The 19,504-nt window shown below is 38.7% G+C and overlaps 1 protein-coding gene across 1 annotated transcript; it reads right to left on the bottom strand.

Moving 5' to 3' along the window:
- Positions 1–724: 724 nt before the first annotated feature.
- On the bottom strand, positions 725–13,211 carry MTFR2 (mitochondrial fission regulator 2). The gene is made up of 7 exons (XM_042939912.1): positions 13,126–13,211; positions 12,370–12,486; positions 7,272–7,376; positions 6,707–6,819; positions 5,548–5,783; positions 3,790–4,168; positions 725–1,125 (listed from the first exon to the last, which is right to left on the bottom strand). Exons 2-7 carry the CDS (start codon positions 12,430–12,432, stop codon positions 918–920), a joined length of 1,104 nt encoding a protein of 367 aa, XP_042795846.1. The 5' UTR covers positions 12,433–12,486; positions 13,126–13,211; the 3' UTR covers positions 725–917.
- Positions 13,212–19,504: the final 6,293 nt, after the last annotated feature.

Below are 19,504 nucleotides of genomic sequence, written 5' to 3' on the forward strand. Positions count from 1 at the left end.
AACGAGGCATGCAGAAAAGTACATGGCAAGTTATACATTTCTACACAAATGTCAAATGTTTATTTTCAGGCACATTGGCATTTTTGATTGTAATAATTCTAAAGTAAACCATACTTTCTGGCCCTCTTACAGTTAAGAATGTCCAGAGTCAACATGATGAACACACCCACGAGTAACTCAAGAGACAGCCCTGCCCGCGCTGGAACACAAGTGGGACAATTGCCCCCACTCGGTTATGCTCTTTGAGTTGCTATCTGCTTTCCAGTTGTTCCGTGTCCACTGCCGAACCCCCCACCCCCCACTCCTCAGAGCTATGCACCTGCCGTTAGACCCCAGCCTCCCTCCCAACCCTCTCATTCCGAAGGCTTATTCTTCTGTACCTACTACCTCAACTGAGCTGTGATATGGGAAAACCAACCCCCAAATTAAAGCTATGTCTAAATCAAAGAGACTTCAAATAAGGAGCAATTTCAAGGGTCAAATATAAATATAGAAAATGTCCTTTTAAGCAACCAAGAAGCATTGTCATTGAAGGTAATTATGATCCCATTTGCTTTTCAAAGAGCACTGTTAACATTCTATTTAACTAAATAATCCAGTCTTTATATTCGCCTGAGAAAAATACTGGAGTACTTAAGTTTCAGACTTCGTTCATACAGCAGACAGCAACATCAAGTTAGCACCCGTCCAGGACAGGACAAGCCTTTATAAACTTATGCACAAGTATTTTTCAAATCAAGTGTTTTATTTAAAAAAAATTCATAGTAAGGTACAAGCAAAAAAGGAGCATGTAAAAGTTAACAGAAACAACAGAAACGTTAGCGGTACCAGCAAATAACTGTATGGTCCATTCTGCGCAAGAACTTCAAGAGAACTTGAAGGCAGAGATACATCACGGACAATACGCTTTTGAAAAATTAAAAAATTAACTTTACGTTATTATAGCTCACTCTTGAAGTTTCTGGACTAGAAAATGGAGAAGACTCCCAAGACCTATTTTCTTTCTCAAAGGAATCATCTTCTTGGAATGCAAATTTCTGCTTAAGTGCATGGGATATTAAAGACACTGGATCCCAGTGTGAATCTTGTCTTTTCCTCTTATGAATGGGTCTACCTCCAGGTGACCTATTTAAAAAAAAAAAAAAAATTGAATTAAAGCCTTGTGTAATTAATTTAAGCTCCTTGTTGACAAACATGCCAGAAATACAAGCATAATAAATTACAATCTAATTATTCTTCAAGAGATTGAAAATTTTTGCCAAGGAATAAGGAATCTGGAAGGCACAATGAATTAGGAATTAGAAAACCAAGAAACCGATGGGGCACCCGGGTGGCTCAGTCAGTTGAGCGTCTGACTTCGGCTCAGGTCATGATCTCACAGTTCGTGGGTTCAAGCCCCATGTAGGGCTCTGTGCTGACAGCTCAGAGCTTGGAACCTGCTTCAGATTCTGTGCTCCATCTCTCTCTACCTGCCTGCCCTCCAGCCCCCCACCTCTCTCTCCCTCTCTCCCCCACAAAAAAATAAACATTAAAAAAAGAAGAAAAAAAAAAAAGAAAACCAAGAAACCAGGAAGTCTGGTTCCTAGATGTTTAGACTGAACAACTAGATGATGGTGTTGTTGCCTTTACTGAGATGCAAAAGACTTAGGGCAGAACAGGTTTTCATTAAGCCATAGGACTAGGTGAGATCACCAAAGGAAACAATGTGGATACAGAGAGAAGGGGACTGAGGTCTGAGCCAAAGGAAGAAAGTGTTCCAAGGAGGAAGGGACCACAGACAGTACCAAATACTGCCAAGACGTCAGGTAAGAGGAACAATAAGAATTGACCATTAGATTTAGTACCAGCGTTACTGGTGACCTTGACAAAGCACAGTTTTCAGTGGAGTGATGGGGACAGAGACCATATTACAGTGGGTAGAAGAAGGCGGTGAGAAATGCAAACAAAGTTCTGATGAGAAGAATTTATATCAGAAAGAGAAGCAGAGAAATAATAATAGCTGGGGATATACATGTTTTGAAGATGGTAAATACTCAGGTATGGGGAGAATAAAGTAGAGAAGAAAAATTTGATGATGTAGAAGACAGAAGGGATAATTTTAGGTAAAATCCTTGAGAAGATAAGAGAAAAGGAGACCTAGTGACCAAGGGGAGAGCCTGGGCATGAGCAATGGCATTTCATTCACAGTAACAAGAGAGAAGGCAGAGAACACGAACAGTGACTGTAACTGTGAAGATGTGGCAAATCTTATCTGACTCTGTAGTAATGTATAATGCACGGTTAGTTGTAGAAAAATGAGATACTGGGGGTGGAAGGGAGACTCTACCAGCCTCCTAGCTGTGTCTCCAGTTATGGTAACAGTCAGTCACCGTCTTACACTGACTGGGCCCGGTGATGCCAATAAGCCCTCTAGCTGGAACAAGTGTGCACATTCAGCCACATTTTTCTCTGTATCAGCTTCCTCACACAAAGGTCAAATCATACCCTCATTAATAATGAAATGATGTGTCTGCCCTAACACTATTATACAGAAAATATATTTTCTCACTAAAAACCTCATTAAGGGATTTCCAGATGAACATGGCAGATCTCTGTGAAATCCTACTAAAATGACAGTAAAGAAATTAAAAAGATACATACCCACAAAGACAAAGAAATTACGAGAGAGTGGGTAAGAATTGCAACAAAACACTGGAAGACAGTGAAGATAGTGGAGGGTGAGCTGCCTTCCTGAAGGGGCTCCCCTGAAGGGACTGAGGAAAAGTCTACACACTGAATAAAATGTAAAACTCAAGACTGAGTCCCCAAGTGCCCAGCATAAGAAATTAAAAAAGGAACTCTCCAGGGAACATCGTCATGAAATTTCAAATCAGGACTAAAGAGAAGATCTTAAATGTTTCAAGAATAAGGGAAATAGATTTGATACATAGCCAGGAATGAGAATGACATCAGCTTCTCCACAGGAACAGAAGCTAAAAACTGATGGAACGATGTCTTCAAAATTCTGTGGAAAAATGGTTTTCTGCCTTTTGTATACCCAGCCAAACTAGCAATGAAGTGTTAGAATAAAATAATAATTTTCAGACCTGCAAAGCCTTATAGACCCTTTCTCAGAAAGGTATGGGAAGATAGGACACCCAAGAAATGGGTGAGGCAACACAAGAGACAGGGTAGAGAATGCCATAATGATGGCCAAGGAAATCCTTGGCATGGCAACAATGCAGCAGGCTTGGGGGAACAAGACAGTAGAGCAAACAGAGAGCTCCTACAGGGGAAATTATTTTAAAACGAAAAAGAAAGAAACTCAGAGAGACAATTATTAGCTGCAATAAAAAATAAAATTATTCAACAAGTAAAATGTAATCATAGCATAAGGAAATGGCTTACCTGTGAATGTTTACTGTTATAAGGATGTAAATTCTGAATACTGATTTAAGTAAAGACGATGGATTTAACTATATTGGGAAGATAGAATAAGAAGTGTATTTATGCGTACATGTTAGGCGGTAGAATGTCTGAAAGGATGTACTCCTGAGTTTTAACAAGCGGAAATATAGTTAAAATATCAAGAAATAGCAAAAGGAAGTAGTACACTGTTCCAAAAATATGGAGATAAGACACTAAAAGAAACAGTAAAAAAAAATTGAAAATGATTCTTTCTGGGAGAAGTGTTTGGAGTGAAGAAGAATCAGAGAGAAGACCTGTCTATGTTTACTTTGATAAATATAATAAATCATTACAACATCACTAATAGAATTTGGATTCATTTCTCAAGTTATGATAACATACCGTTCCACAGCACGGAGCTTAACCTTATTCATATCCTTTAGAATGTCCAACATATTCGGAACATCTTTATTTTCCTGGCTTTTCGAACGATGACTGTCATCGTTCGAACGATGACTGTCATTAGTCTTACTATCACCTAACTGCTGTCTTTTCACTTCACTTGCTGAGTTATCTGAGTTACATGTATTATTAGTTCCTGGCCATGTGAGTGAACATGGACGTTGCGGAGAAGAAAGCTGAGGGGGCACTGGAGGAGGAGGAGCAGGTGGAGGGAAGAACACTGAACTTGAAAATGGATCTGGTTTGACACTCAGTTCAGCAGTTCCTGGCGATGGCCTTTGTCCCAAACTGCTAGGTTCGCTGTTCAAGTCAAAGAGGCCTAAAAACAAAGTAGTCTGTTGAAAAAATCATGCAAAATTCTCTCCAACATAACACATAACACTAATTAGAAACAAAAAAGGAACAATTTCAGTAATGCTACTAAAATAATGACATGGTGGCCAGGAAAAAGAAGCAATCCCATCTGCTTAGTAATTTTTATAAGAGTCAAACCAAAGAATAAGCTTATTTTTAATCCAATTAGGATTTTCTGGGTAGGCCTTTAAAGGGAGGAAGGGTAAGAATGCATTTTAAAAAGAAATCAAAAAGTGCTTTTTCAGTAATTAACATACAGTCTGAATTTCATCCTCTATTTAAAAAAGCTAAAACACAATCAACAATTCGTAGTTAGAAACATTCAAACTGGTATATTCACTCTATGATGACACTGTAGAAATGCCCAAGCATATAATTTCTAGGCAAGGCCTAGGACGGATACTGAGTACTTAACTTTTTCACAACAGATTTGCTCCCAAAAGACTTTTTAACACGACTGCTTAAAAATAACGTGTGTGTATATTTCATTTTAATTGCTATTATTATATATCAATATGTATAATATTTATGCATAAAATACATAAATATACAATACTGTATAAACATTTCATGTTATATATAAATTATATGTGTGTATATGGATGTGTACAGATACATGTATATATTATGCATGTGGGTGTATGTTGTTTAAAACCAGTCACATCTTGGGGCGCCTGGGTGGAGCAGTCGGTTAAGCATCCGACTTCAGCCAGGTCACGATCTCGCGGTCCGTGAGTTCAAGCCCCGCGTCGGGCTCTGGGCTGATGGCTCGGAGCCTGGAGCCTGTTTCCGATTCTGTGTCTCCCTCTCTCTCTGCCCCTCCCCCGTTCATGCTCTGTCTCTCTCTGTCCCAAAAATAAATAAAAAACGTTGAAAAAAAAAATTTAAAAAAACTAGTCACATCTCTAAAAATTTAGAAAAGGATCATCTGGAAAACATTATTCAACCTGAATTTAGTGAAAGAACAGCAGCAATAACTTCAAACTACAAATACATGAAGACCTTATATTCATCTTCTTTCAAATTAATATATTCTTCCTCATAAATATCGATGCTTTTCTGAAGAGTTAGAAAAGTTTACTTAGAAAACAGCTTTTCAATACAAAAGTACAATCTACAGCAGTACAGCTGGAACCAAAGCCATGCCCCTCACCGCAAATGTGTCTCCATTTATTCTACATAAACATCAGACGTAGCAATATTACACCCACGATATCCTCGACATATTTAATGTCATTCACAAGACACATTAGCATCTGATGCTCTCATTTGGGACCGTACTGACTGAAATGAAATGGTAGGTGAGCACCATCTAACTAAGACAGAATGCAGCATGGCACTCACCAGCGTTTGCACGGTTTTTCAGTTCCTGCATTTGCACAATTGCAGCGATCTGAGTGCGAAGAAAAGTCAGCTCATCTTCGAGGGCAGCTATTTTTTTAATTGCAGCTTCATTTACAGGCCCATCGTTTTTGGTTCGTTTATTCTGTCTTGGAGCAGGCAGCAATGGGTTCCAAACTGGTGGCAAAGGATGGAAAAATTCCATTTTCTTCTCTTCTTCATTTTTCCATATGCTATTTCTGTGGGTAGAAGGAAGGAAAAACTGAGGGCGAAGGTGGAATTTCCCCAAAGAAATAAATTCTTTCAGACAAAGAGGAATGAAGACACAAAAACAAAAATCAGAGTAGCTCTCTTTATCTCATCATTGTCTCCAGACTCACTGAGGACAAGCACAACAGCTTATGTAACTTTGTATTCTCAATATCTAGAACAGAACAGTTGCCTTTAGTAAGTGACCAATAAGTGGTCAGTGAATGAAGGAACAAGTCTTGCTTTTAGACTGTAAAACAAAAATAATTGTCTTGTAACTGTTCTACCTAATTGGTTTAAACACAGTACAAATTGATTTATTTAGAAATAAAGTTGATTTACTTAGAAATTCTACATACTCTGAATATATGGGTACTGAATGGCCTTGTACTAAGCATTATGTCAGGGTTAAGTTTATGGTATTCTAATTTTTTTTAAATAGATAAACCACTTTGATACATAATAAATTTAGCCAGAATATTTGGATAATTGACCCTTATTGTGTTTATAGCCTATATCTGAATATACTAACACTAAGTTAGTACTCCCGAACAGTAACACATTCAAATTTCAAATATATTTATTTAACATCGTTGCCTGGTACACAGTAAACACTATTTAAGTTTTGGCTAAATATGTAAAAAATAACCAAATATGGTATCTAGCATAGGAAACAGCTTTCTCCTCAAAATGGACATAATGATTTTGACACCCTTTTAATATCATTCCTTCCTAGGCCTACATTAAGAGAAATGGGAAATAAAAATGTCATCCTTATTAGGAAGATATTAGTAGGTCACAGGGCAGTACAGAGACAGACACAAGATTCAATTAGTATGATCGAACTTCAACACGTGCAAGAATTAAGATTACAGCCCATATCCCACCTTCCACAGGAAGTATGTAAAATTACCGAAATCTGAGATAACTGCCTTCTTCATCATTTGCCACACGCAAAGTATCAGCAAAAGATGGAACTACAGATCCATAGTTACCAGGGTCTACAGAGTTCAATAGAGGGATCAACTAAAGTAAAAAAGGGGAAGAAAAAAAAAAGTCAGAGCTTTGCTGGGGTGGGGGGCAGGGGGTAGAACACATGCATGCCCATGGTAATTGCCTAAATTAAAAATCCCTGAGTTAAGAGGAAAAAGGATATGCAACAGAAAAACATGCACCTGTTAGCGGGGCAAAAAATACTGAGGAAAATGTTATCTAAAGTCTAAACATGTAGCAATATTCTCTACCCTGGTTAATGTCATCTATCATAAAACACAAACTAGAAGAATAAAATAAGCTATTCAGGTGTTGCTTTGTGTCTGCCCATCTTTGAATGTAATTACTTAAAGAAATAAACACAAAAACATGCAAGACGTTTTTGGCTTTCAGGAAACAGTTCTTCTTTTGTTCTACTCTATCTCTAGAAGTACCTGGGATTATTGTATACATAGTGCTTAAACAATGCATGTTGACTGACTTACCTCAAAATTAGGCCTGGGACAAGGTTCTAGAGGAAGAATTTTCCCAATAAGACGAACAATACTCCGAGTTGATCCATAGTCTTTATTTTCTCTAATCTGCAAAACCTATTTACACATAGAACATTGTTTAAAAACTACTCTGTTAGGGGCGCCTGGGTGGCTCAGTCGGTTAAGCGTCCAACTTCGGCTCAGGTCATGATCTCGTGGTTTTCGAGTTTGAGCCCCGCGTCTGGCTCTGTGCTGACAGCTCAGAGCGTGGAGCCTGCTACAGATTCTGTGTCTTCCCCTCTCTCTGCCCCTCCCATGCTCATGCTCCGTCACTCTCTGTCTCCCAAAAATAAATAAATGTTAAAAAATTTAAAAAACTATTCTGTTAAAGCATGTTTATATATCCATGAAGAAAAGTAGATGTAAAGGATGCACTAACACTTATTTTGAAAAGAAAATACAGAAGGGCATACTCAAAGTATTTTCTTCAAAGAATTAAACTTTGGGGCACCTGGGTGGCTCAGTCTGTTAAGCATCCAGCTCTTGATTTTGGCTCAGGTCATGATCTCAGAGTCCTGAGACGGAACCCCTGTCCAGCTCTGTGCTAAGCTCAGAGCCTGCTTGAGATTCTCTCTCTCTCTTCTCTCTCTCGCTCTCTCTGTCTCTGTCTCTCTGCCTCCCCTGCCCCTGCTAGTTCTCTAAATAAATAAACTTAAAAAAAAAAAAATTAAACTTTATTCATATTTGTCCTAAAAAGGAAAAAAAAAAAAAAAAAAAAAAAAAAAGGATGGGAGTTAACATGTGTAATATTCCAGAAAGAAAGGTCTTTTAAGAAAGCACCACAGGGGCACCTGGGTGGCTCATTTGGTTAAACATCCAACTTCAGCTTAGGTCATGATCTCCCAGTTCGTGCCTTCGAGACCCACGTCGGGCTCCATGTTGACAGCTCAGGGCCTGGAGCCTGCTTCGGATTCTGTGTCCCCCTCTCCCTTTGCCCCTCTCCTGCTCATGTTCTGTTTCTCTCTCTCAAAAATAAATAAACATTTAAAAAAAAAAAAAAAAAAGGACCACAAATTCATTTTTGTCCTATTTCTGATAGTGACAAAATACTTTACGGAACTTTATCCAGAAAAATTGCCTCCTCTCCTCCCAGCTAAACATATCTTTTGGCCCAGTCAAAAATTGACAATTTCAGTTTCTCAAACAATGAGGTAATACAGAGTGCACTTATGTAATTCCTTTCAAAGGTGAAATAAAGAGGGGGAATAAACTAATCCGGCACTAGACAATTTAAGAATTCTTTACTTACAGTGAACTATATCTGCCAGAAGTCAGTTCTTAAAAAGATGATAGAAATGAAATACGCTACTATAATTCAAGTAACATCTTGTCTTTTGGCTTGGGCTTTCCAGATTGGTGTAAACAATTCCCACAGAAGCCTCCTCAAAAATATGACATAATATTTCTGCTTTTGGCAGAGATTTCAAGACAAAGAAAGCACTTTCTTCAAAAAGCATTAAAACTTGGACTTTTCATTTTTCCTAAGATCCCGTAACAAGGAGAGTTTATTACAAGCCACAGACGTAGGTAGCATCCTAACAGCATCTTCTTGGAAATGGACATACAGTTCTAGAACTCAGGAAACAAATCTGGGATTTAGATGGATTTGGGAATCATCAGCAGACAGAATACATGATAGGTAAAAATTAAAGCCATTTGACTAGTTGAGAAAAACTGGGGCTAGAGAGGAAGATCCGGAAGCCACTGGCACAGAAAATGCCATTCCTCTACTTTCAAATAGTAAGATTCTGAATGTATCCGATCACATCCAAACACCTGAGCTCAGAACCTTACTATTTGAAAGTAGAGGAAACATTAAAACATTAAACTGATTACATCATAGGGTGCCTGGGTGGCTCAGTCAGTGAAGTGTCCAACTTCAGCTTGGGGTCATGATGTCGCGGTTTGTGAGTTCGAGCCCCGTGTCGGGCTCTGTGCTGACAGCTCGGAGCCTGGAGCCTGCTTCAGATTCTGTGTCTCCCTCTCTCTCTGCCCTCCCCCACTCGTGCTCTCTCTCTGTTTAATGTTTAATAAAAAATTTGAAAAATCTTTTTAAACAGATTACATCTACTGGCTTCATAAGCTTCCATCAATTCTGCGATCTCAGTCTCCACAACATCCTCCATGTATTCTGTATTATTCTCCAGTCACTCTGAAAAGTCCTCTGCCACTTGGCCCAGTTCTATCTATCCGACTGAATTACCCACTCACTACGTTAATAACACGAGCTCTTTTGCGTATAGCAATTTTCCTCATGGTCTCCAAGACAAGCCAATGTTATCCTAATTGCCAAGCACTTACGCATGTGCCCAAAGGGCACCACTCTACCTCCAGCCCTGGCACCAGCTGTTTTTACCTGTCTTCTAATGTCAGATTCACACTCCTCTACAAATTTGACTCTGCTTTCGGGAGCTTCCTAGGCTCTAAATTCCTAAACCAGTTCCAAGGAGCACCACACAACAGGATACCTAACTACACGTAACTTTGTTTCATTTGCAGTGTTCCCTCTGCTCCATTAAGACTGTCAACTCCAGGGACAGAGATGTGTTTATGTTCCTTTTCAATCCTATAGGGTAGTAGTCCTTAACCATAAATCACAATCACCTACACCTACAATCACTTCAGAAGTACGTATTCTCCAAAAGAAAAAAAACACAAACCAGATACGTAAGACAAATTTTCTAGTAGCTACATCTGAAAAAGTAGAAAGAGGTAAAATTAATTTATGTTCATTTATTTTTGAGAGAGAGACAGACAGACAGAGCAAGGGAAGGGCAGAGAGAGAGAGGGAGACACAGAATCTGAAGCAGGCTCCAGGCTCTGAGCTGTCAGCACAGAACCAGATGCGGGGCTCGAACCCGCAAGATGTTGATTATGACCCGAGCCAAAGTTGGATGCTCAATCAACTGAGCCTTCCAGGAGCCCCAAGTGTTTATTTTACTTTTGAAAGAGAGAGAGGGAGAGTATGAGCAGGGGAAGGGCAGAGAGAGACTGGGAGACAGAGGATCTGAAGCAGGCTCTGTGCTGACAGCAGAGAGCCCAATGCAGGACTTGAACTCACAAACGGTGAGATCATGACCTGAGCTGAAGTTGGATGCTTAACAGACTGAGCCCCCCAGGCGACCCGGACTTTACTGATGTGACTTTCCTACCAAGCAGAGATTTTCAAGTTGTTTCAGTGATAGGTTCATTACCACTCAAAAAGTGCTCATCCTCTCGATATTATGTGTTCTCATATTACTAATGGATAAATTACCCCAACTACTCTTAGCTGGAGAAAATAAATTACAAAAACAACAATATTTAGAAAGACTACAAATCCATGCTGACTTCAGCTGGGTATTCTGCACAGGTATATTCTGCGACCTCTTCAGAGCATGTGTTGTTCTCTACTGTCTTGCCCAAAGCAATCACCAATCTCTGAAATCCCCAAAGCCACCATTTTTATTACCTGGCAGAAGCCTTGACTCTGCTCTTACTGAGAAAACCAAGGACTCCAACTTAACATACCTCGATTTTTATTTCTCTCCATTCCAAACCTCTCCACCATCTCTCACTTTTACCCTACTCAACTGTCTGTCTTCTTTCCAAGACTTATTATTTATATTCCTTGCCCAGCTACCTTCTCCAGGACATTGCTCCATCACTCGCTCTTTCATTTGAATTTTTAACTTTTTTTTCCTATCTATGAGGTTCTTCTCCAATGCTTGCAAACAGGAAGTTATCTCTAACACTGGAAAAAAAAAAAAAATGTCGATCCTACTCCTTCAAGTTGATGGCTCTTGATCTCTTTTCACAAACTTTTCAAAAGAAAGTTGCTGATGCCACTACCCTTCCTTAGTTATTCTTCAAACTACACTACAGCCACCACTCCACCTACACAAATCCTTAAAGGTATCAATAATCCAATAATAAGCAAATCTTTAACTACTATTCAGTCCTCATTATCTTCAATGTATTCTTGAAATTCAAAATGCATCAGTAACACCCAACATCTTCCATTATGTCACCAAAGTCCCCGAATTCAAATATCAAAAGAATGCAGATAACCACAAATCTGAAATCTCTTTTTCCTACATTCTAGAACTATTTCTCTATCTGTAGGATATTTGTATTTATGTAATCCAACAGCACATCTGGCTCACTTCACCTCCTGATTCAAACTAGTTCCTCATACTGAATTGCCTATTTATAATATAATAATTGCCTATTTATAATTTATAACCACTCTTCAACTTACTTTTGTTTAAAATCTTGAAAGTGTCCTTGGCTATTCTCTTCTAATTCACCCCAACAAATAGCAATGATTTGCCCATTCTATAAACTCCCCAACTATTCTTTCTTATATTCAATCTTGTATTATAGTTATCTGTATGTTTTTATTTGTCATGTTGTATTTTAAGCAGTATGAATACAAGATCGCGTATTGTTCTATATCACCCAAAGAACCAAGCATATTGTGTTGGATATGGTAATGCTCCATAAGTAGAGAAAATTGGATGTGCTTGTACTTCTTAGGCCTAAGTCATCCTCTCTCCAGATTTATTCTGAATTTGTTGAGCTATAACTTGCCATTATATACCCAAATATCAAACTTAAATTACTTTAAATAAAACCACTGGATAATTAAAATATATTTTACCTGTGAAGGTCATATCTATATTTTGCTGCATGTGCACCTTTTGCTGGCATTTGACCTACCTAGTAAATAGGTTGCTAATAATCTTATCCTCCCCCTCCTCCCACCCCCTCCCCCACCCTTTTTTTTAAGTAAACTCTACACCCAACTTGGGGCTTGAATCCACAACTTACAACCTGGAGATCAAGAGTCACATGCTCTTCCGACTGAGCCAGCCAGGCGCCCTTAATTTTATCCCTTTTTTTTTAACGCAAACTACCTAAGGTACACTATTGCAAACTCAGCTTTGTTACACCTGAAAAGTAACAATCTTGCCTTAAATTAAATGTTTACATATATATAGATCATTTTCAAAGTAAGACCCAGCAACAAATACAACAAGTTCATTCAAATCCATTAAAAGACATTTACCTGGTCTATGGGAACACCGAAATATTCCAGCATCTCTCTTAAGATATTCAGTATGAGTGACATTGATGAAACAAATACATAAGCGAATTCAAGGAAACATTATCAGTTTCTTGATACCTTCCGGAAAAACAATTTAGAAAATATTACTCTTGACCAAAAAAACAAAACAAAACAAAACAAAAAACAAAAAACACGATTGCCACCAAACTGTATTAAGTAACCTGGAGGAATCCTTTCGTTTCACATTACACCATCAACTAATCTCTTTTGGCCAGCAGTATTTTGAAGGAAGTCAAAGAGAGAGAGGAATGAAGACGTGGGGAAGGGCTGATAAAGGAAACTTCAATTTATCAGTTAAATTGCACTAAAAGTTCATAAGATGTTTCAGCCTTAATAAATATCAACCAACAGTAAATTGGACACTTAGCAGGGAAGCCTGTAGGTTAGCTGCGACAGCGAAGTCCCCGCTCTCCTGGAAGCTCTGGGTTGAGGAGAGGGATGAGTTCAGCTCCTGAAGGCAGGCAGGGGGCCGACCCAACGCTTTAACAAATGAACAGGGGCTCTTCCTCACAAACGAATAGGGTACCATCCATCCCCCTCGCTCATTTTAAAGGCAAGGAATTTGGACCCCAGATACGCGACGTGACTCAGTCACCCAACTAAGTAACAGGCCGAGACTAGCCCCGGTGGTGTCAGTCGCCTTGGCCGCAAGCTTCCTCAGGGGCTCTCCTAACCCAGAATGATCGCCTTGCTCACCTTCCTCCGAAGCCAAGCCTGCGAGCAACCACCGGAACACCAAGCTGCGGTCGTTAAGAAACGCTGCCTCGAATCCGCAGTCAGCGACGCCCTACGTGTGCCCGTCCTGGTACTGGAGCGCTCGGACGTCGACTCGTGTCCGCCCGCGCGCCTCGGTTTGCAAGCCACAGACGGTAACGACGCCCCCCACCGACCCGGGGCTGGACACCGAAACCCCTTCCCTCAACCTGGGTAACTCCGCAGGATGCTTGGCCCTTACCTCCGGTCTCCCACCCACCTTGCTGCTCGCCCCGAGGCCTGGCACAACTTCCGCGTCCTTGAACGAAAATCAAACTCCGCGGGCCAAGCCAGTTTCCGAGCTCATTGGACAAGCCTAAACAAATGTGCTTCTGATTGGCTGCGTTATGACGTCAGGCCAGTTACGGTTATTTGGGCCGGCTACTGGGATAGTTCCTTCTTCCTCTAGGGGGCGGGCCTTCCGCGAGGCAACCAATAGAAGCCTAGAGACAGCAGGTGGAACGGGAGGGCGGTGCGAAAATGGTGACTCAAGCTCCTGACGCGTCCTTAGGTTCCTCCATGCTAAACTACTGGTGTCTACCACACGGTGTCATGAAGCTATTAAGGGTCTTGAGCCAGGCCCGCGATCCGGAATTCGTCCCTTTTCGCAGTGTCGTCCCCTATACACCCAGACGCTAAGCGGGGCCGCGTTCTCCTTTTCCCTTGAAGTCGCTATTTATTGTCAGATCATTTCATTCAAACATTATCTGCTTATGGGATTAGCAGAAGCTAAGCAGTCTTCGAAGGATGTGCACCTTTGCAGTACTTACTATGTTCACTCACCAAACGCTCCTGGTTATCCAGGCTATCAAATATGGACCGGATGTTAACCTGGCCGAGTATTGTTAAGTAAGGACTAAATCCTATCAAGTGATACCCATTTTTAATTCTGGTCTGGGTTTTACTGGCTTCGTAAGACAGAGCAACATCTTTTATTCCTACTTCAGCCAAGGATGCACTGGAATGACATGACAATTTAAGATCAACTGTGCCTGCTGCTGACCTACATTAAAATAAAATTTTTAAAAATGGGGTATTTTGAACTAATTTCTCTATGGTCCACATTTACTCATTCAATACGGAGTGTTACGTGCCAGGCACTATTCTAAGCATGGGAAATGCAGTAACGGGCAAGACCAGTAAGGTCCTCACCCTCCTGCAGATTACATTCTAGTAGGGACGTCAGAGAGGCTATCCCTGAGCATTTTTAAACCCCATCTCTTTCCACTCTTTTCTTTATAGCACTTATCACCACGTATATTCATGCTACCGCTATCGCCAAACTAGAATGTAATCTCTAGAACAGGTACTTTTGGCTTGAACCATGCTGCTTCTCTAGTGTGCTTTAGAAAAGTGCCTAGTATATGGGACGCCTGTCTGGCTCAGTTGGTGGAGCATGCAACTCTTGATCTCATGAGGGGTCAGGAGTTCAGACGCATTGGGTGTAGAGCTTACTTTAAAAAAATAAAATTTAAAAATTCTTAGAAAGTGTCTATTATATATAATGAACAATCAATACTTGAGTAAGATAACTGGATATGGGACAAAAGAAAACAGACATCAGAAATGATCTATAACTAAGTAACTGGCAGAATATCCCAGTAGTCCACACTAGGTTAAGGATGAAAAGGCAGAAGAGGCTGTTGGACAAGGTATAAGTGAAGGCAAATGGGTCAGCCACCTTACTTGGAATCAGTGAGTCACAATTTCTTCAAGTACCTTGTCCTTTCCCTTTGCCCTCATAAGTATATAAATCATGATCTTGTAGCCACCTCCCTTTCCAGTCTGATATCAATCAGCACATATTACAGCCAGACCAACACTTCCTCGGAGAATATTAGAATAGGAACCAGCACTAAAACTACCTTCACCATGCACACTATACCCTCCATGAATGTTTTGCTGACAACTTACCCCTAACATTCTTCAGAGATCTTTCCTCCATTTTGTTTATGAAAGCACTCATACATACCACATCTTGATAACCTTTTGAGATTTGACAGTATTTTTCAATTGCTCATGTTTACATGAAATTATTTTCTTGGCCTTTTAGAATGATGCAAGATTCAGGAAAGCTTTTTTGACTTTAGTTACCTTTTCTGTTGTTTTTGAGTAATGTTCAGAAATACGGTGGCTTGCTTTCTAAGATTTTCCTGATTGTGTTCCCCTCCCCCAGTTTGATCTAAGCCCTCTCCTATGGTCTCTACACTCAATGATTATACTTTTGCTACTTTCTTCTCAGTGTGGGGTCCAGTCCTGTCCTTAAAAGGGAGTCTTGTCTTGGCTGGTGTTTTGAGAGTTCACTGGGGAAAATTGTCCCAGTCTCTCCAATCCTTCCTTTGGGTACCTTGCACTCACTATGGAGAGGACAAAATCCAAGTTTCAGTTGAGTAATTTGAGATTCTCCTTTTCTCAAGTCTGCCAGACCCTACCCCAACTCTTCCTTCTCACATAGAAACCAATACCAGGCAGGTTGATGGTTTTCCCCATTTGATATTTGGAGGTTCATCACCTAGTTTAATTCCAAAAGCTGTCCATAGGTATTTGGTTTTGCCATCCAAATGTATTTTTCCAGAACTACTAACACTTTATAGATAATCATCATACTATGTTCTGGATCCCCAACACCAAGAATGTTTTATTCACCTTTACACCCATTGCCAGGCATACTTTTTCAGTGAATAAACGAAAGGTGAGAGGCTGAGGGCTGGTTTAGACAAAGGCTAGAAAGATGTGTATACTCAATTTTGCCAAATACCCAGCAGAGCCCCATTAGCCTATGCCACAAGCCTAAGTTTGCTTTGGTGATAAACTCAAGTTACTGTAGTTATCTTAAACAGTGGGAAAGAATACAAATTAACCTTCTACCAAAGTAGGAAATAGCCTCTCCAATGTTAACCATAAGGGTTCATATGTAAATGTGATCTCCACATTGAGATGTGCTAACCCAGAAAGTTCACTTAAATTTTACATTTCAAAAAGAAAAATATTTAGGCCCTTTTTCTTTCTATTCTGCCTATGCTTGAAGCCTCTCAGGGGTAGTGCTAATACAGTACACTTAAACCAACCAGAGCTATTTAAAAGATTAAACACCTCTTAAAATTCATTAAACCTTTACAATTATTTATTCAAAAATTTTAAATATTTGAGAGCAATTAGACCAAAATTTTCCCTGATACTAAAATCATATTTCAAATTAAATTCTAAAAATGTGCTTTGTATTGACAATTAAAAGTTAATATAAGAGACCTATTAACTATATTTCTAGGTCTATTTAACCTGTAGTAATATCTATACTATAAATTGCTATTTACTTGTAGTGTTACATTAAAATTATAAAACCAAAGTTAAATGTTTATAGTCTAAAAGCAGGATTTCTTTTTACTTGAGCCTTTAAAAAATTTATACAAAAGAAAAACTAGGTTATGCTTAGTGTATGAATCCAAAGGTCTTATGTGTCTATAACTACTCATACTATGTTTGAACAAAAATAGTTTACTATAGCTAGACCACTCTAAAGGCAGAAAGGTGAACTGCTGCTTTTTTTTTCTGGTTCCATTTTTTTTTTTTTGGAAGATTCATATGACTTCATAGACTCTGTACTCTGTTTTCTGATACAATCTTACGTTCACAAATAGGAATGCCTTGACTCTTGTGAATCACTTAAAAAGAGTTGGTTAAAACCTAGAACACAGAAAAAATAGTTAAAGGATGCCCTTCTAGTCTTATCCCGCTTCTGGATCACTCAGTCAGATATACATCAGTGCTACTAATGTTTGCATTTAGGCCTTTTCATTTTTAGCAATAATCGACTCATAATTTGATACCATCATGGTCCCAGTAACAGGAATAAAAATATTCTACTTCATAAAAATTCCAAGTAACTGATTTGGATCATCTTACAACTAGTAACAAATTATTTGCCATCCAAAGATCTGATATGTATCGTAAAGAATATGGCATAAGTCTTACAAAAACAAACAACAAAACTAAATTCATTCCTATTGCAACATTGAAAAAAAAGTGGCAATATGCAGCATTTCTTTTTAATTATCACTGACTGGTACCCTCAGATGGTAACACACAATAAAGCAAGCACCTGAGAGTAGAAGGTAGCTCTTAAACTTCAATTAAGTAATCCAGAGAACTAGGAAAAAACTTCAGCTTCTTCCTGACAAAGACTTCCAGATTCTCAATACTTTTACAAGCAGAAAACTTGCTATTTACAAGCTAACTACTCTTTTTAAGTACGTACATGTCAAATATTGGCTCACTGAGTCAATCAATAAAAGTCTACATATCTATGACTTTTATCTACTGGCTCTGGTTGTCCTCTAAATACAGAACATGTTAAAATGATGAGGCTGGACAAAGTAACATCAAATGTCCATCCTGATCCTTATATATAATTTGAATTGTAACTCTCTATCTCCTCTTTTAAGGGAAACCCCTTAAAATACTTGAGGACTGCTCGCAAGGACCCATCTCAGTCATCACTGCTCTACAGCAAACATTCCAACTATTCACATGACACTATTTCAGACATCAAGCTTCTGGTCCCTCTCCTTTAAATATATTTACTCTTAAAAACATGGAACTGCACAAGAGTAACATGAGCCACATATAAAAAAAAAAATTAATGATCTAACTCTTCTGTTCACTGCAATCCGAAGTCTCTTCAGCACATTTTAAGGGAGCTTACACTGTATTATGTTTTAGCAGCAGCCACACACACACACACAAAAAAAAAAAAAAAAAAAAAAAGGCTTATGCTAATCATACCTCTATACATATACAATTATATCATGCTTTCATTATACATTCAAGGAGCATTTATTTCATACCTATGTATGTATGCCATACACAATGCAAATTGCTAAACATTTATTCTGGCAAATAAAGACATTTAAATGGAATGAGTTGCTAGCCTAAAAGAATGTGCTACATTCAATGAGGACATAAAAAGAATTTAGAATTTTTGCTAGGGTGTAAGATTTTAAGATAGGTAAGTGAACAAGGGATGGGTAAGTGGGTAAAGCATAAAGGTAAAAACTGGCTCATGTTGTTCATCTTGACTAATATTTAGGCAAGAGAAGACATCGAAGGGTTTTAGCTAAAAATGACACCAATTTTACAGCTGAAAAATATCCCACAGGTGGCAACTAAAGGATGAAATTTAAGGGCTAAGGAGTCCAAGTCAGGAGTCTACTGCAGCAGTGGGGGTATCTTTACCACAGTATTAGAGGGGTGAAAAGCAGATCAACACTCTGATTTAACACTCTGATTTTGAAGTAGAAGTATCACCACCAAATGTATGCACACACTATAAGTATATACTGACATTAACCAGTTAAATTTTATATTTTATTGTAACTTTCTTTTCATGCTTACATTTGGTGTGATATTCAATTTCCTTCAAAAAACTGAAAGAGTACTTAACATTCCCCCCATGGCAGCTTTAGAAGTACCCTAATAAAAAGTTTATTACTTTCTCTTTCTGGTACATTAAGACAGAAAAATTAAGATCTTCCATAGTCAAGGGCTAGATAAGGTAGCAAGTAAACAACTATTCTGGAGGATGAGAATGGTATTCTTTTTCGATGGCTTTATGCACTCCATGAAATTCGCAATTACAATGATAGTACCAAGAAGTTATCACTGCCAAATACACAGGTCATGCTGTGAGTAAAAATCCTTCCAAGTCGTTTAATATGAAGGTGTACTTAATTATCATCTAGTTTTACTAAAAGGAGTACTCATTACTGCATCAGGAAGCTGGGCAACCCCAAGAGATTACTATGAAAAATCTCATTTTGATTTTTAGGAGAGTAGCATTAAAATCCACTTGCCCAATCCTTTTCTACTTGTAAGAATCAAGATTATCTTCTGCATCTTAAGAGTGCTGCCAATAGGTTCAACTGTTTTAAATCATCCAAAATATCTGTAGGAAAAATATTTTTGGGCGACAGGGGGAATATTTTTCTTACGCAGAGATTATAATTAAGAAACATTATTTGAAGTTTTTTTTCTAGTAGTGGGAAACACAGATCCTAATGTCTGTGTCTCTTTTTTTAACCAATGGGATCCATTTTTAAAGGCTAAAGTATGATGTGACGTAACAATATAAAGAGAACTAGAAGACTTAATTAAATGTAGAACTTTGGCTTCATCTGCATAGTCAACACACACTTATCATTACTGAATGTTTCAGAAATATAAGGAGTCCAGCTCATAAACCTACACAATCTCAAAGGCTCTTGAGTAAGACAATGGAAAAAACAAATTTCCATATATCTCTGAGATTCTAAGAAACTGAATAATA

Source organism: Panthera leo, chromosome B2 (assembly GCF_018350215.1).
Source record: "Panthera leo isolate Ple1 chromosome B2, P.leo_Ple1_pat1.1, whole genome shotgun sequence".
NCBI lineage: Eukaryota > Metazoa > Chordata > Mammalia > Carnivora > Felidae > Panthera > Panthera leo.